The sequence below is a fragment of the Adelges cooleyi genome, unplaced genomic scaffold (assembly GCF_023614345.1).
Source record: "Adelges cooleyi isolate 19-005CV unplaced genomic scaffold, UGA_ACOO_1.1 ACOO_flye_CR_arks_rails_tigmint_CR_PRNA_574, whole genome shotgun sequence".
In the NCBI taxonomy this organism is placed as follows: Eukaryota; Metazoa; Arthropoda; class Insecta; order Hemiptera; family Adelgidae; genus Adelges; species Adelges cooleyi.
Genome location: NW_026096268.1, coordinates 737,170 through 756,855, shown reverse-complemented (window position 1 = coordinate 756,855; position 19,686 = coordinate 737,170). Strand labels below are relative to the sequence as shown.

General features: G+C 36.2%; 1 protein-coding gene across 2 annotated transcripts in view; it reads right to left on the bottom strand.

The window, feature by feature from the left end:
* Positions 1-758: 758 nt before the first annotated feature.
* LOC126842682 (nuclear receptor-binding protein homolog) overlaps positions 759-19,686 on the bottom strand; it is a 44,947-nt gene continuing 26,019 nt past the window's right edge. For both annotated transcript variants that reach the window (XM_050579768.1, XM_050579769.1), the window contains exons 2-10: positions 6,555-6,779; positions 6,037-6,167; positions 4,653-4,747; positions 4,024-4,107; positions 3,349-3,633; positions 3,107-3,260; positions 2,807-3,014; positions 2,055-2,174; positions 759-1,963 (exon numbers count right to left, since the gene is read on the bottom strand). In XM_050579768.1, the coding sequence (XP_050435725.1) occupies positions 1,748-1,963; positions 2,055-2,174; positions 2,807-3,014; positions 3,107-3,260; positions 3,349-3,633; positions 4,024-4,107; positions 4,653-4,747; positions 6,037-6,167; positions 6,555-6,779 (1,518 nt within the window). In that variant the 3' untranslated portion in view covers positions 759-1,747. The remainder of the gene's footprint in view (positions 1,964-2,054; positions 2,175-2,806; positions 3,015-3,106; positions 3,261-3,348; positions 3,634-4,023; positions 4,108-4,652; positions 4,748-6,036; positions 6,168-6,554; positions 6,780-19,686) is intronic.

Here is a 19,686-nt window from a genome sequence, read left to right as displayed (position 1 = left end):
GAAAAATTGCCTGTATATTGTGGCTTAATAAATGCTTGTGTAGAGGCGGCTCTACGAAGACACTACAGAGACTAGTTGTTGGTAACTTTAAGAGGACGTGACTATTAAGGAGTTAGGTATAGGCAATTTTTTGAAAAACCTTAATTTAAATATCTAATTGTGACGTGTAATTATTAGTTCAGTAATCAGGAATCTTTGTTTAGTAGTTAATTTATTTTTCGGACTACCATTGACAACGATTTAAAAAAAAGTCCATCTAAACACAGCTAAGCAGAATGCGTTTTACTCAGTCCATAGTGATGTTAGAGCAAAAACGCCCATTATAAAATCGAAAGATAACAACATAATCAGAGACAATGTCGTATAAGATTTTGAAAAGAATAACGTAAAAAAATGTTAGCTATTTTAAAAAGTAAAAAAAATACGACTTTAAAAGTTAAATATTAGGTTTATGAAAAAAAGGATATGACATTATTTCCAAAACACTTCCATAAGTTAACTTTTAAAAATAGATACAAAATAAGTGTTGTTCAGTCGAAGTTTGGAAACAACAATGTACAAAACTGTTACCAGCATTATGCTTAAAATAAAACATGGTCCGACCAATAAGGGAAATTTGTTTTTGCATTAAACGGTCAGAAGACAATTTAAAACATGCCACAGCCTCACTTGATTGATTTTTTTATATACTTATGCTGTTAAAAAAAATCAAAACGTTTTAAAAGTAAAGAGTAAAAAAATAGAACTTTATAGTTTGTAAGTATCACAGTTTTTAATTCATCATTAATAATTTACACATAATATTTATCAGTTTTCAAAAATCATTCGTAGGATATAATAAAGCTTATAACTATAATGTTATTTCTGTTTTTTTTTTCTTCTCAAATTAAAAACATATCACATTTTAAACTCATCCACGTGCCGTTGTTAGGCCAGCGCTTTAAATCGGTATATAACGAGTTAATTGTACATATATAGAATAGAAATTATATGCAGGTCAATTATGACCTATTAAACAAACAATGGTTTTGTAATTTTTTTGGACGATACTATTTTGGGGGTAACTGAACATAAGAACTTTAAGGAGAAAAAAACAACTAAGTATTTTTTAAACGACGATTGTGAACAAAATCAAATATCGAAACGCCCTTGGCGCAAAAGCACAAAAGCACAAAAAAAAATTTAATAATTATAATAATTATAATGATAATAATAATAATAAAATAATAATAATAATAATAATAATAATAGAATAGAATAATTATTATAAAACACATTGAGTGAATTTAATAAAAAAAAAAGTTTCTCATGGAATGACTGCGTTTTTTAAACAACAATAAAAAGTAGATGGGGCTGTTGAAGCTGTACCTCCAACGACGATAACATACGAGGTTTTTACTCTTTTACTTTGCTTTAATCACGTGTAACTAATTCGGTAAAAAAAAAAAAAAAAAGCTTATTATATAAACTAAACATATATTCCGGTATATATATATATATATTTTGGATGGTAGCGTTTGATTCGGCTTTGCCGTACGCAGACACGCGTACGGCACGACGATGACACGATCAAATTAACAATGGCCGCGAAAGGAGGGGAATTAGTTTTGTTGATTATTAATCGTTATACATTAACGCGGAAGAAACGAATTATAAACGACGAATCTGTAAACGTTTTAGCTGTTAGGCAACACGAAACAAACGAAACCGAGTGGCCAACGTTGTGGTGTTGGCCACATAGCTATTATTAACTGCCGTCTCGTTTGACGGGAGAACGAATGACGCTAGGCCTGAGCGAAGACGCAACCGTCGAGGCACAGCCGACGGCGTTCGCGGCGGATTGCTTTTGCAGTTTGGGCGGATTGTTGGCGAGAATCGTCGGTTCGGCTGACTGTTCCCGTTTGTATTGCGGTCCCTCGGCGAGCGTCTCTTCGATGATCACGTAGATTTTATCCTTGTCGGCCTACAAGGATGGCAATACGAGAAAAATTAAAAAATTGCAAACAAAACCCCCTTTCTTTCTACTGCCGAGATGAATTTTCGTTTCATATTACTTCATTTATAAAGCCAAAATGAACGAGTTCCTGCGAAAGAGACGAAGCCGTGTCCGCGTCTGTGATGGAACACGTCAGTTGTCGATTCATCTTATCATCCATTCGTAGCAAAATCGTCATCTGTAGGAAAAAAAACGCGGTTTTTACTTTATTTTTTTTTGTTAAACCATTAAAATATTCTATACACAAAAACGATGCAAAATTAAATACTACTAAAAATATAATATTTACACCATACAACGATAAATATAAAAGTTAACTCAAGCGTCTAGTTTTACCAATCGTTTAACAACAATTTGAACACCTCCCAAGTAAAAAAATGTTAAATCTAACACTTCTAAATCGATTTTAATATCCCCCCCCAATTCTTCAATGCATATACTAATTGTGCACTGGCGAACATGTTTATCTGTTAAAACGATAAGAACACAAATGAATACGATTGAGTAAAATAATAATTGTTCAACTTATTTTACTTCTGAAAACACGTTTAGTAGAGATAAACAAACAATAATAATGACCGAAGTTATATAATAATTAATATTATCAATCACGGCTCGGTGACAAGACTAACTCAAATTTTTTGTGCGAAATCACGTAAACACGTTGTTTACGTATAGGACGACGGTAGGACCGAGTGTACGCTCCCGGTTGTTTTAGCTCCGAAACCGGGAAGGACATTTTTTGTGTACACAATAATTTTTGGACGATTGTCCAGGACAGAGAACATATTCCCTCGGGCGAGTACTGACCGTAAAGTCATTTTGTGCGTCGTCCCTGGGTTTGATGTTGCACATCATGTTGACGACGCGCCTGACTTCCACGTCTAACGGCCCAACGCTGATCCTGTCCGACTGGATCGACTGGTCCATTGAACCGGTCGGGCTTTGCGGTTGATAGTTGGTCAACCGCACGGGCCCGGCTTCCAACGCGTACGCCGTCAACGGGTATATGCCAAACCTAGAGGGGGCGCAAAAAAAAAACAAAAAAAAACGATATCCCAGTCAGACGACAGACAATATTATGTTTACAACGGCCACCGCCGAACTCGCCTGACGTCCTCGACGAACTTTTCCAGTTTGTTGCTGTCGGGCACGTCGCCCATTTTCACGTGTGCGGCCCGGCCGGGGTCGTTTTCGTGCGCGATTTCGGCCATCACGGTGTCGGGGGGGTACACCTCGTCGGACAGCCGGTCGGCGAAATGTTCTGTAAAACACAAGACAAACGCGGCGGTTTTTACACAACCTAACCCGGCGCACACACACACACACACACACACACGGTCGCTGCTCACCAGTCTTAACTAGAGCGTGGGCCGCGAGCAATTTTAACGCGTGCACCTCGAACAGCACCGGGTGAAAGAGCAGGTTCCTGGCCGACGGTCTGTTTTGGAAATCGGCCGTCAGACACTGATAGATCAGGTCTTTCTGCAGCGGGTCGTCCAGCGACTCGACGGTGCGGTTGATGTGGTCCTGCGTGACCAGCGTACCGCTGTCGCCGTTGCCCTGTATTTCCAGCGAGGCCATTTCCAGCGCGCACATGCCGAACGCGTAGATGTCGATGGCCGGCGTGACAGAGTCTGAAAACGATTGTCGCGTTTAGCAAAACACAAGATTATAGACGTTACGGAAAACACCGGACGACTGCCCCTTCCTTGTAACCGCAAGAGATTTACGTTTGCTTAGTGCAAAATAATAACAAAATTAATATCGATAATAAAAATCCACCGGATCCCCTTTCACTTTTTACGGGAAAGACAGACACGGGGCCGGGTATACACGCGAGGAGATTGTTTGCCGCGGATCCGAAAACGGCAGTGTTAATGGATTGGCGGCCACGGTTTACAAAGTCAAACGAGAAAACCTTTTTAAGGGTGGCATACGGTTGAGACGTCTCGATTGGGAACCACGCCAAAAAAGCTATTCGATTACGGTATAATATATATATATATTTTATCATATATACTCACTTCCGCATTCGGGTGCGATGAAATGCATGTTTTTCATGTTTTCCCGGCAGGTCTTGATGTGAACGTGTATGGTGTCCGGTGCCACTAGAGTATCGTATTTTTTTTTTTTTAATAAACAAAAAAAATTTCTATTAGTACACCTCTGCAGTGGTGGCCGTGCCCTCGGTTCGACCGAACCGCACGCGCCCGTTCGACCCGGCCGACCGGCCCTGGACAACCCACGCGGTCCTTAACGCCGAACACACATAGTGCACATCGCGAACGCGTTTACAATCCTACACAGAACTAATGGGGACGGTCCCTACAATCGTCATTGTCTAGAACGGTCAGCCTTGGACAAACGGCCGTGCGGGACGCGTGTCGATACCTCGGCACTGAAAATAACAATATTATATATAAATTTGTTAAAAAACAAAAAAAAATTTGTCTATTTTTTAATTGACGTTTCCGTCGTGTCATACCAAAATATCATCACCTTCCATGATATTATATTGTTTATACTAATGTATATTATTATACGATCGTATTGTATATTAATAATATATATATATAATTGTTTTTTCAATTAATGTTCCCTTACATAGCATGTTTTTTTTTTTTTTTTTTTACGCACGTTCGCGGTACTTTACCTGATCCTATTTTCACGAGTCCATTGTGTTGGATAAATATCGTGTCACAGGTCAGATTCCCATGGATGATGGGCGGTGAACATGAATGCAAGTAACTGAAAAACAAACCATAACTTTTGTTGCTTTTCGACGACGGCCGGCGGTGGTGGCCGGTCAAAGCCGGATAGCGTTTTTTTTTTTCATTTTCGTTTTCGTGTTAAATTGTGGGTTTTTTTTTTTTTTTTGACGTGTTATATACCTCTACACGACGAAAAAAAAAATGTATATATATATATATATTTAATATTACGAAAAGCACATTTTAACCCACATCCATATTATTTTACATAATACTGTGTACCGGTTGCCGGTTATACCATTTCCCGGTCCCCGGCACTATGCGCGGTCGTCCACCGGCTAAACTATATACAATATGTATATATTTTTATAGTCAGTAATTTCGTACACAACACAAGTATAGTACAAAACAACGTAATAGTATAAAATATACACGGAGAATTGCAATACATTTATAAACACAACGAAAAAACAAACAAAACCCAAAAAAAAAAAGACATGATAATGTTGTCAACAATAAGCGCCGTTGTTGCGGCGATGTACGATGGTGTATACAATTATCATTATGTTATAACATATGGTATACGGTTGTTGTCGTGCGAATCCCTTGGACGTGGCGGTAGTTAAACAAAACGAGCCCAGTACCCGTAAGTGGTAGAGTTTTATCGAGGGGGCGCGTTCCTGTCTTTTTCGCATATGTACATGTACGTGTAGTGCATAACTATACATAGAATTATTGTTTCTGAAAAAATACAATTACATTTACAGGTAATACGTGGTGTGTGTGTGTGTGTGTGAGTGTGTGTGTAATAGTGTCCGCCGTTTGGATTGTTCAACGCTATCCGATCGTCAAAACGTGTTCCGCCAAAATCATCACAGTCTTCGCCAATTGCACACAAATCTCGTTCTAATATGTATATATTTTGCAAAATTCCATCGCCTCCACGTGGTTGAAGTAGCAGTATTATTGGTAGCGGTGTATGTTGTGTAACAATTACCACGTTCGCATTAATTACATTCATCGTCGTCATCGTGATAATGTATTATTACACATATATAATATACAAAATAATTAATATTTTCCATTCGAATGTAGTATTATTAAATTAGTATAATAATAATAATAATAATTAGCGTACCTCCTAAACTCTTTTTTTTTTTTTTCTCTATAATTATTATAAACGCTAACATTGCACAATAATAATAAACACGGTACATAACGACATGATAATATTAATATGTAATAAACAAAATAAATCAATGATATAGTACGTCTGATGATCCTAATACCAACAGGATCGGAGCCATCCTAGCGATTTCAACATACCTTAGGGCAGATAGGATCTGCGTGCACCACCGTTTCCAAGCGGTCAACGAGATTTTCTTCACGTTGCGTTTGGTGCGTTTTAGGAACTGTTTCAGCGAGCCAGAAGACATGTACTCTGTGATGAAAATGACCTGAAAATCGGATTCATCACAAAAACGTTATCGCCCATAGTTCGTTGACAAGCCATTAGTCAAAAGTGAAACAGATTTTTAGTGTTCTGTTTTTGGGTTGAACATAATAACCGTAAGTATGCGATATAAAATAAACGGGCCAAATAAATACATCCCAAGGCCCTGCACTTGGAACTAAAATCGCAAAGACAAGGCGAAAATTCATATTTATAGAAAATACACTACTACAATATGGTTTGTCTTCCTTTGACTAGCCGAGTTAACTAACTAACATTTGTATCGGGGGGGGGGGGGTATTTTTTGATCCCACAATACCATAGTAAAGGGATGCCCGACCGAGTTGAGGTTTTTTTTTTTTTGTGGATTCAGGGACAAGGTGAGACTCACGCGGGGTTTGTCGTTGTGGGTGTCCGTCCAATACCGATGGAAGTTGACGATGTTGGGATGTTGAAGTTGCGTCAAGCTCTCGAACACCTGCCGGATCTTGTCTTCCTGCGCCTTGTAGTTCTTGCGTTCGGAGAACTGTACCTCGTTCCACACCACCTCCACCCCTTCCTCGGTGTCCATGGCCAAGTACGCGCAATCGATACCCGGAACATCCCGTTGTTCCACCTGTAACACACATCGGCTCTATATCAATACAGGCGTTGGTTAAGTCACAAAAAAAACAAAATGTATCGAGTCTGATAGCCTGACACAACCACTGTTCGTTCAGACGAGTGCTGGAAGTCAGTATATTTGGGTAACACAAATGTCACTACTATAGACATCAGGTCAAGTTAGGCGGGGTGCGTTGGTTAGGTTAGATTTAATTAGAGTAATACAACAATAAAGCAACTATACAACGATCCCGCTTCCAAGTCACACTACAACACAACTCGATCGATTCGCGAGTCTGAAACAAATCGGCGCCAAGGAGAACATATTGAAATCACCGGCGAATTTAAATAGAGTTTAACGGTATAGCTTTACTGTCGCCAGATAAAATAAACTAAATTACACCAATACATACGGATTATATAGCACCACGGTATCTTGGCAAACAACGTGAGGACACTTACTGATGCACTGCGGTTGTAAAAATGTACATATAATGTACCTACTATCGCATCAAAAATCTAAGCCGTGCTGCAATCATAAATATGTGTATGATATAAATTTCTATTTTCGGCGAGTTGCAATAAAAAATCTCAGATATACAGGCGGCTGTATTGGGTTAAATTGAATGGGTACTAGGTTTTTCAATATTGGTCTTATATTCTACTTATATGTAAAGCTCAATGAACTAAGGTAAAGAAAAATCGAATTTTACTATTTTTTCCGGTTATACTCTTTAAATTTACCCGTTTAAATTTTTCGCACCTCTTTTTAAAGCCTGAAACGACATTGCCAGAGAAGAATTACCTACCTATAGACACTATCACACAGTAATGTATCCAATAAGTGCACATCTTTGGGACAGAGTCCAACCGAGGATATGGTCGATAGGTCAGGATGTCAACCTACACGCCTATACTGAATTGTTCAAACAAAAAAATGTCAATTCTTTTTACGACGTTCGGTTGTAAATTAACTACTTACCGTGACGTTTTTAAAAATATAAAATGCTTAATTTGTGAGTTTCTACGCCGGACTGAACAAAGGCCAGTAGCTAACGAGCTCACACAATTATATAATTGATATTTGATAGATATGTGTAATGTGTATAATAATACAATAGAAAAGAAGAAATTAAAACTATAAAACGATAATAGTTATTTCAATTTTGCGTAGAGGTCTGTGTGTACGAGGAGATCAAACAAACTATTGATAGCATTTTATTCAATTTGATATTTTATTCAAATAATAACAATATTTTAAAATATTTGTGTTTGAACAGTCATTGTGAGTCATTTGTTTGAATACACATTTGTTATTTCAATAAGTAGTTTTATTTAAAATAATCATTTATTAAATGAATTACAAGCCGACGCGACGCTTTCTAAAAAGGTCCATCATTTATAGTATTAAAATAATAATATCGGAGAGCATCCGATTGTTTTATGGGCATGCAGTTGACAGATACGGGACTACTGAGACTGAACTTGATGCCAAGTATCAAAGTTACACAATTGATACAAGTGGCAATACGTCTCAATTGTATTTAATTGATCGATTACTATCCAAATTACCAATATAATATTATATTATTGTCATCCGTTAATGTTATTTTTAAATACATACAAGATGTATCAATATGTAACGGTTTTATTAGATGCAATATACAATTCATCGAGATTCTAAACCTTTGTATATATTTTTTTTTACACGTCTGTTACCTCTCGATGAATTTTTGAAGCGATTTTTAACAACACGCCGAGGTCGTGTCACCCGCCGACCGTTTTATTCGACCCGCTAGTCCCCACGGGGCGGCCTTGTAAAAAATTCGCGTCGATATTATTATACACTTTTCGGGCGTCTCCCAAAATAAGTGCAATGTTAATAGGTTTGTTTAAATTCACAGAGAAAAAAAACACTAATTATTGTCACAGGCAAACAGCCAGAAGCGTGAAGAATTTATACTTTGTGTCGTGACCAAATATTTTTTGTTGTTATTATTATTGTGAACCAGCACAATGACAATAAATTACGAATCCGAATGACGGCCGTTAATCGGCTGTAACAATTATTAGCGTTTTCAAGCATTTACAAAGCTTCTACGTGGATTTCTGTGGGACGATGGTATTCACAATGCTATTACTATTGATATTGTTTGGCACTTCGGTCCCGAGTTGCCAAAATTGTCCGCACGCTCATTTGACTTTCACGGCGGATGCCACTCAAGTGCCTGCATGACCTTCGAGATAAACGCCATCTTTTGTACGGACAATTTAACGAGATGAGCAAAAACAAGCGCAAAATCGAAACGACCTTTTTTTCATGCGGTCGACCTTAACCGTAACAAAGGCCACACAACAGACACACAACAAATGCGGTTGATTTTCGACAACAAGCTAAAATATAAATTTTCCTTTCAATAGTTCACAAACACCAATTTTTTTTATTTTATAAAAATCAAATATACAAGTTGTACACTATACATTTGAATTGTCTACCTTGTATAAGCATTTGCTTGTGGCGATGGAAGCGAGTTACAATTACCCTTACAAATCGAAACAAGTTTTATAGCACAATTATTATAAAAGTATAAAGATTAATATAAGAAGCTAAAACTATACTCGGAACAAAATTATATTGTTATAAAGATCTATTAGCCATTCAAAAATTATTTTTTTTTAGCATTACTATATTTAGAATGAATAATTTCTTTTACTTTTTTTGGACCAAACAAAAGATGGGTGGACGGAACACAGAGTGATATGATGGTAGCGGGAGTTATTAAACGAGATGTAGAAGACCGAGCTTTATGGAGGTGTAGGACTAGGGTGGCCGACACCATGTAGTTGGGAGTGTAAGGCGAAGATAAAGAACAAGAATACATATTTTTTTTAAAGAAAAAAGCATGGAATTATTTGTTGAATACGAGATTCACAAGTAATACGCAAAACATCCTGAAATAATATAATTTATATCACACACATTTTGTTGTTTTCGATAATATTAACCGAGCCCTGGAACTGCGGTCGGTACCATCTCCTACGACCAATACCCCTAAAAAATAAAGAAACTTGAAAATAGGTTTGTTAGTTTGTTTTTCTCGGAAACCGTTCGACGCCACCGTCGAAAGCTTTTTAAGTACACACATAACTTGAATTTATTGCGTGGACCGTACTACATAGTCTATAATATTATGTACACCACAAATGTAGCGCGCTATAAAATCCGTAAAAACACAATAATCGGATTCCCAGAACGAAACCCGAGAGATATGAATATTTTCGTTTTTGGCAAAATCGTTAAACCCACGTAGATTTTAATTTTTTTTTTTTTGATAAAGAGAAAATTTCCATTTCGTACATAGTTTTTTTAACCGGCCCGCTACTTGTCGGCGTGTAGTGTACTATACAAACCACCGTTGTAAACTGTTCGAATTGGCAAATAAAAATACTTATTTGCTAACAGTTTTTGACGTTAATTAAATTGTTTTCGGATCACACGTAAAGCCGTGTTCACGTGTACACCATAAGGCATATTCGTCTACTTACACGAATAGGCGAATATTCGGTATTCGATATATATTTGGCGGGCAGACGAGTCGTGTGAACTCGGCCGAAGAGCAACGACTCTGTGATAACAAATAAAAAATAATAATGTAGTTTTTCCCACGAGGAAACACGCTGAAATCGCCAATAACTTCCTGTGGATACCGGTCGACTCGGTTCATTGGATTCATCGTGAACCTCTGAGCTCAAGTACAGTGCAACCAATCCATTACTTTCATGACTATCGCGTAGGTAATGTCTTTCAATGACGGTCCAACTAGGCGAGTTAGGCCAAGCTTTATTTATTTATTTTTTTTTTTGTTCATTTGCAATTCGTTTTATCGTGTCGTCAGTCGGTTCATCCGTTCAGTGAGTATTGGGTGTAACATTGCCGTATACACCTTAAATTGTCGCCCAATAGTATCATCGTCTACACTACCTCCTTTGGCGACTAAAGAATGGAGTACCCGTTAAGATCGGCGGCGGGCAACCAAGTGAAAAAAAAATACCTTGGGGGAATCGCGTTTTTGCCTGGGTTTTGCCAATTGGAAACTACCGGTGGCGCAGAGACGACACCTGGAAACCGTATTTCTATAAATGTATCTTGTGTTAGACTAACACGCATAAATCACACTGTGGCGGTTTTGTCGATCACACCCGGTGCTCCACCGGCGTTAAGGTAGCAGCACACAAGGTTGGCCAGAAATAATAATAATAAATAATTGCCCGAGTCATTCGTTTCAGTCCACCCTGTACAGACGGTATGGCCCAGAATGACCGTTGCGCCCTGTTATACCCATTGACCGTGTTTACCAAGAGAAAGAGCCGAGCTCCATTTATTAAAGGGCGACAAAATTACACTATTAGACGCAAATTCATTTGAGGGCCATTCAAGTATGACAACTAATTTTAAATGGCATATGTGTTACATTATTTTAAAATGTATATTTTTACGAGGCGAAAGTTGTTTTCTGATATATCGTTTGAACGGATTTTAAAAACTTTTTTTTATTAAAGGCTTTCATTATTACAACTTTCTCTATGAAGGCTAAATTATTAAGTTATTATAAAAATTAAATAAATTCATTAGAAAAACTATAAAAATATGAACGCTCCAATTCTAACACATGAATAATACCGAACATTAATAATCTGCCTTTAAGACCCCCACCTCCTCGTAGAGCAGATTTATTTAACTAACATATAACCAATAATTATTAGAGATGAGTTATTTGATTAAAATAATAGGTTCCTAAGTTTGCATTAGAAAATAGGATGAAATGAAAAACTAACTAAATACAACTAATTTTTATTAAAGAGATAATCGTACCAATCTCCAATTCAGAAAAAAAATGTTTAGTAAAAAAAAACCACCATTTGCCTTTTTAATAATAAATTATAACATTAGCACTGTTTCTGTTTAATAAAATATGTTTTAGTTGTTTGCTTTGACTGGAAAATTAGGATTTAACACATTAGATATTTTTTTTTCCGGCGAGACATATTATGATTAACGAATGCGACTAGTGTGTGCACCCACGCCTGTCTGGCGGAGCGCGGTGTCATTTTTCAAAATATGTAAAACGAAATTAATACACCTAATAATAATAATACGAACCGCCTGTAACTGCCGGGAAGACGCGAGGCGAATATCAAGTCAATAAATTACATTATCGTTAGCCATTTTTTTTTCTTCAAAAGGGTGACGAAACGAGCGTTGTACAGGATACGCTAAAATAACTATGACAGTACTGCAATGGTCGCGCGAACATCATTATTTTAAAATTAAAGAAAAGAAAAATTATCTACATGTTTTCGGCGAGTGCCAAGTCTAAGTACATCAATTCAGGCGACAGTAACACGGTTTAACGGACGTTTCGTTTTTAATGTTACTGCAAGGCGGACGTTTACAACCAGTCGATTGGTATATTTATTATAGGCTTGTGAAAGAAACAGCACATGTGTAGCGAGGATTATTTTGAAATAAAACCGTTTTAAGCCCTTTACGCTTAATTACAATGCAATATTTTCACATAAAATGAGATTAAATGAAAGTAGTCCAGTCCTGTAATGTGAGTATTGATGCGTGGAGTGGGTGGTAGTACAGTACCATTAGCAGCAAAAATAGGAGAACCGATTGAACCTGACGTGTGTTGAAAGAAAGGAAAAAAACAGATAAAAGAGAAGTCGAGGCTGGGCCGAAGAAGAAGACAAATGTTAAAAAAATAATGCTTTGGGATTAAGCTTTGGATGAGTCTCAGAGACGATTTTTTATATTGGGTCTTCGCCATATGTGAAAATAGGCCACCAAAAGCATTTTTAAAAATCATAATCGTCAATCAGAACTTATTAAAAATGAAAAAGTCCTTAAAAAATACAAGTACAAATGGGTTCCACAACTGACGTACAACATTTAAATGTGTTATTTAATTTAATTGATTATTTAAAAATATTGGGCCCTTAAGACTTGTCATACCGCCTCAGGGAATCATGGGTTCTCGCTTTAATTCTTGCAAGTGTGACACAAGACAAAAGTTATTAAATCAAGTCAATGTCCAATGCCCAATACTAAAAATAATATTAAAGACGCCTAACGAATTTTAATGATTACAGAAATTTGGCTAGGCGTGCAACACAAAGTAGTTTATTATAGTTTTAAGATTTGGGCCACATTTTTTTGAATCTGAAACGAAACCACGGCAATAACAATAAACGTCCGGCAGGAACTCGGTCGTGCTTAGTTTACGACCTGGTATGATAAATATATTGTATATTATACACATATTTTATATGTATACATACATTTATATTAGTGTTATTGCTAAGTAAGACTGTTGACCGCCCTCAATACGTAACGGTTTGAGTATTACCATGTATATATATGCATAAATACAGCTGCTTTTGTTATAGTCGGCAACACAATATCGGGAACCCGTTTTTTGTGTTTTTTTTTTTTTGACAATCGTCCATAAAACATATAAGAAAAAATAGACTCTCCAGAAATGAAGTCATCGCCACACGGTTTACTAGACGGAGTCAGTGCTCTTCGACAAAAGTTATATAAATATAAATGTACACAAAGGCCACAAAGAACTTTGTCGGGACACAAACGGTGCGCGGCGCCACAGATTGAGATCTCCCGAGCGAAACTCTCCGCCGGTGACTCATCGCACCACCGTCGAGGGCAATGGCGATAATAATACCTAATGTTAATTAATCATTATTCATTGCTAAGTACAGACAAACAACCGTGCACTGTAGCACTACTGTATGACAGTGCCGTAACACGTGTGGATATTGTACACAGCTGCTGCGCGTTGTACATTTTTTTTTTATAATATTCACGTGTGACGCCCGCCAAAGTCGGTTAGGTCCCCAACACTACCTGTATTACCCACTGTATAATATCGTATTTGAATAAATATAATTATTATCCGAGGAATAGCCCACGTGCGTCCACGACGAACGAGTGGGCGTCCCTTTGGGCGTACAATAATTAATATAGTAATAATCGATAATAGAGCGCGAGTTGATCACATTTGAAGATAACCCGAAGAGTTTTCGAGTCATTCGAGTGAGAAGATAATTTTCAAATGTAAAAAAAAAAAAATCAATATTGTCAATGTGCAGTAGGCATAGAAGTACATAGAAAAACCATGTCCTTCTCTTTAAAATGTATCACAGACAGTAGAAACATAGTTTTGAGATAGTACTTCACGAAGTCTAATATAATTCGTTCAACGGTGCAGACTAACGTCACGTTTTGTAACTTTGAACTATCTTTGGCACTTTAGTTGCCTTAGAGGCCAAAAGGATTAATTCATAACTACAAACTTTTCGGATAAATTATTCAAGTTTTTTTTTAAGAATTAAAAGAAATTCTCGTAGGAAAGTCATTTTTATTTGTAGTAATTTTTGTTTTATTATTGTTTTAATTTCTGTCCTCGTTTTAATTTGCGGTATTATAATGTAATTTTTTTACAGTAATTTTAATTGAAACAATATGCTATGTCTTTAGTATTTTAACAATGTAGATAGAGTGTATAAAACGCATTAAATAATTACAAATAAGATTTGAGTAATCCAGTTTTACGATTACAATTTAATTAATAATTCATTATACAATTTTGCAACCATATTTAGTTGTAAAACACACCAACGTATAAAAGGAAATCGTATGTTTTTAATAAAGATAATAACATTTTACTGCTACTATATATTAGTTGCCTTTAGAGGTATTTTTTTTAATAATGCCTTGTCGCAACGTTGACGTTGTACAGTAATAATATATTTATTATACTATTATTGTTGATCGGTAGTTACACGTGTAAGCACAATATTTCAACGCATATTTTTAAAAACTTATTTGAAATTATACTAAACAAATTGTTTAATGCGTTACACTCTATCTACATTGTTTAAATACTAAACATAGAATATTGTATTAAATAAAATACATCTAAACATAATTGCATTAACGCAAATTATTATACTTATGCGAGGACAGAAAATAAAACGATAATTATGGTCCGATTTAAACATAAGTGTAACATTTTGACAGTTATAACTTATGAACACTTATAGAAGTTTTACTCGTTTTTAATTAAAATATCACTTATATATGTATATATAAAAAACATGTACAGAAGTTAATGTTATGCAAAATTATTTAAAATCAAAAATTTTAATGATAAAATTGAAAATCGTTTAACTTCAAGCAGATGGTTTTATTTCTTTATACAAAACTTGAGTTGCAATTTTACTGTATAGAAAACCTAACGCACACAGTCTCTATCAACATTAACTATACCTATTATGGTATTATTATTAATTTATATATTGTGCCAACAAAGAAAGATTAACATTTGTAAAAAAAAAATGTATTGATCACAATGTTATACTACAGTGTTCACACTGTGCTGGCTAATACAATGGCGCGGTGAAAACATTTAAAAACCCATAACAAGCGTACACAATATTATTAACCCACCTTCGGCATAGTTTACATATCTATCCCAAAGGCTTGGTGGTTATTGCATTAATAAACCTACTATGTAGGGCTATGGTAGGCAGTTATAACCCGTGTAAAATGTTAAATGACTATCTTCGCGCTAGGGAACAATAGCACAAAAAAGTATTTTCAGAACATTTGCAAAAAAAGCACTCTAGATACAATTATACTTGGAAAGTCAGTTTGTTACAAAGTGAATCTGAGAAAGAAAAAAAACAAGAGAAGCAAACCCCCATTTTTGATTTATTCATTCATTATATTTGAAATTCTAGATATTAAACGTCTATTTCTACTGTATATAATACGACTGTAATAACCCTAAGCCAACTGCCGATATTTCTATGGTGTCCAGTAGATATTCTCGACTAAAATCAATACAATACTATAATAGAGTTACGTTTAACGTCAAAACGGAGTTAAAAAAAATAATCTCTAGATAGCACCGATTTTAAAAAACATGTCCACCCTTTCTATGGCGGACGCGCCACCGTACAACATATTATATTATACATTGTTTAACTTACGGATACCATATTCTGTTGGTCTTTGTTTTTTTTTTTAACGAATCGAAAAAAGTTTATTGGACTGTGCTTCCAGCTAGTCGTTCTCCAAGGCCGCTAAAACGAATAACTACACCGTGTTAATAATGTCCACGGAAAACCGGTTAGAATGGTAGCAAACGAGCGAGTTTACACGCCATTAATCGTCATCGACTCGATTTTTAATACACAAAAACCTACTTGGTAGTTTGTTGTCCAACTTGCTCCTATAACGGCCTAATCGAACGACACGTACCATCGCTGTATTGTTTTTCCCAAGTATTGGTTTGAACCAAAAAACAAACGTGACGCGAGCACTATGAACTTATCGTCGATACAACAAAACAACAAAATGAACCACTAAATTGTAGCTCTACTAATCAATAGAAAACCTGAAAAACTTCAGGATTTGCGAGTTAAATCACAGATTAGATAAATGATAGATAATCTAATATGTGGTTATATCACTATATTGAATAGACCCAGTATCGATAGAGATTAGAGATAATATGTGTATATAAACCTCTTTTGGACCTCTTATAGTATGTATACAGAGTATCACAGAAACTGAATGTAGGATCTGGGTGTTGTCTGTTTATAGTCGAACAAGACCGAAATAAGTCGGTTTTGTTTGTGAAGAGAAAATATCAAGTAAAAACATTACCTATTAGGTAAGTATAATAATAATATGTAAACTATTTGGTCTCGCTGATAATAATAATTATTAACGTCATAACATAAAGACTGGCACGTCCGATGCCGGTGAATCATTTTAAGGAAAACAAAAACAATGATTACAATGACGGCTTGTGTCTACTAATATAACGGTCATACATAAAATAAAAACCATTACACGTGGTGATACGCGATTGTGCTACTACAGCATAATAATATGACGTCATCATATCAGTAAAAAATTACAAAGGAAATACAAAAGGAACTACATACAATATCAATGTTACAGCGGATGAAATCTTGGAAAGACATTATTAATTGTCGTCGAAGAACGCAACTAGCAAGATGAACACATTTTCTGTGAGAAACTTTAGAAACCGAGTAATACACAATAATGTTTTAACTCATTTAATGGCGTTCGAATAGCATAGGCGTTAACTTTAAAATAACATAAAATAAAATGGCCTCGGATGTTGTTTATTGGTAATTAAATCGGTCACAGCTGATCAGTCCGTCAAAACGTTTTACATGTAAATAATAAGGTATACTAAGTGTTGGCACCCTCTCAAAATAAACCAATGGCATTATGAAAGTAAAAGTGCATACAATGGTACATAAGAGAGAGAGAGAGACAGAGAACTGACAGAAATGTCGAGTAATATTTATTCTTTGCACCGAGAAAACCCCAAATAGAGAATTGTTGTCTAAAAATGTGTTATTTACAGTCATTTTATACCGTTTTTTTTTTAATTATCAACCGCAATACCCTTTAACCGCCTTAGATTGTTAAGTGACTATTTTATTTTAATACGTTAAGCTTGATTTTCATTTTTTCGACGAAGCAGTTTCAGTATGCCGTTGAATTGAGAATTGAGTACGTTTCTGTAGTATAAACATTAGTTTGACAAAAGCCCGGCCTGACAGCCGCAATGAATCGCCAAAAAGGCTTGCGAAAAAAACAAATTTAATTATGATCTCGTGTATTTGTCGTGGTTTTTTATTACCATACACTTTTTTATTGGTATCAATTTCAGTAACATCCGCTCGCTTGTGTGTAGTCAACACCGGCGGCGACAGAATCACGACCTTCGGATAAAGCCTATGATTAAAAAAAAATTGCAATAGGTATGTCAACTTTCATACATCTTCTGTCCGACAATAGTCCAAGTCGTCACGCGGTATTTAACAACAACTGAAACAGGTTTATTCGGCCATCGACGTTGATTCGTAAACATCAAACGATAAACAACAAACACTACCGGAACACTAGTAATCTGTTTGCACGTGGAACTAGTTAAAAATGTGCACATACACACTGAACTGGTATTTGTTTGTTCAACAAGTATAGCAATGTTATTAAAATTATTTCCATCGGTCCAGACATTGGGGTTAATACATAACAAAATTTGGATTGATGGAAAAGACCAAACAAAATTTCAGTTTTAAGAAACCGTAATAATTATGGTTTCTCAAAACTGAAATATTAAATATTATATGATTTATAATTTATATTCAATTATTGGATGTCTATGCTTGCTATATCATTCGCAGCCGCCGCCGCCATTTGCTCGGTAGACATTGTTTTGGTGTTTATAAAAACAAAACCATTATTTAGTGTCCACTATACACATAACATGGCTGCCACTTCAATGGCGGCGCAGGAAAAGCCATATAAGCCATCTTCGACCTTCTGATATAACTGCAAACAATATTTTATACGTTGTTTTGTTTTTAATTTAAAACATTTGATTCAAACCCGATTAAATTTGTTAGGCCGTTTGTTTTTTTTTTTGTTTTCAACATTCAACATTAATATATAATACACTCATTTTCACTGAAAATATTGGTAGGCAACCAAAGGCGCTGGCATGTGAAAATTCAGGAGAGGTGCGCCTATGATTTTGTAATAGATTTGATAAATTTGGGATATTGGATATCCATTTTTATAACTTGCAGAGAAGCTAGGAAGAGGTGTCACCTTCCTGTCCCTCCCTGTGGGCGCCCTTATAGGCAACTAAAAAAAAACCTAATATTTATAGAGAAACAACTGATTCTGTACTAAAACAACGGCTTTAAATTAATTGTAATTGATTTTTCATAGACATTTGGGAACTGGTACAAGATAAAATATATATTTCTTTCTTCACAAATATTATGCCCAATTTCACGAAAATGTATACACAATTAACGGTGTATAAAAACTTAATACCAAACGGACCACGTTCACGGTTCGCATGTAACAAATATATCAATCCATAAATACTATGTACCACCACGTATGGGACATTGGCCATTGGACAGTGATCGTGTTTAGGATTCACTAAATGTCTATAATAGATTCATTAACTTTTGAAAACAAACGTTCATACAAACCCACCCGGCATTGCGCACAAACAAGTTTTCTAAAATGTATCTTAAAAGATTACAATTAATATATTGTAATCCTAGTTAAGCACACAATGTAGTTCAATAACGTCCATGAAGCTGCCAGAAAATATTGCTTTTACAATAATGTGTTTTTTTTTTTAACAAAAGACTCTATTCCCCTTTAGCATACGTACAATATATATATTATTCGTACTGTCTCACCTTGATAGAACTATATAGGTATATATAATACTAAAGATGCAAACGAAAATCTACTTAATTCTAAAGTCTAAGTGATCTCTTGGCTTGGGTAGAGGGAAGAGGGGGAGGGGCTCGCGTGACCGGCGACCACTTTCTCTGGATGACGGTGTGAGGTGGCGCCGCCGTCGTACTGGAGAGGTTCAATGTCAGACGGGCGCGCTAGAAGTGAACGACCTCAACAGCAACTGCATCGACCACACGGTTACCACGACCTAGGGCAAGGTTCTCCCGTGTCGTTACCGCCGCCGCCGCCGCCTCTGCCGTGATAATACTATACAGGGTTGCACCGTAGACCGGCGACGGGGCGGTGGTTGGCACAAACAAATGGCATGCGACAGGGGAACCGGCGACGGGTGTGGCCGGTGGTGGATATCGACCGGTTGAGACTAAACCCGAGACAGACGACGCCGGACGACAACAGCTGTTTGTTGTTGGCCCAGCCGGTTTGATGGCGACTGTTTTTTTTTTTTTTGTTTGACTTTTATTTTTTGGCACCACTCGCTGGACACGACCAAAGCCAACGG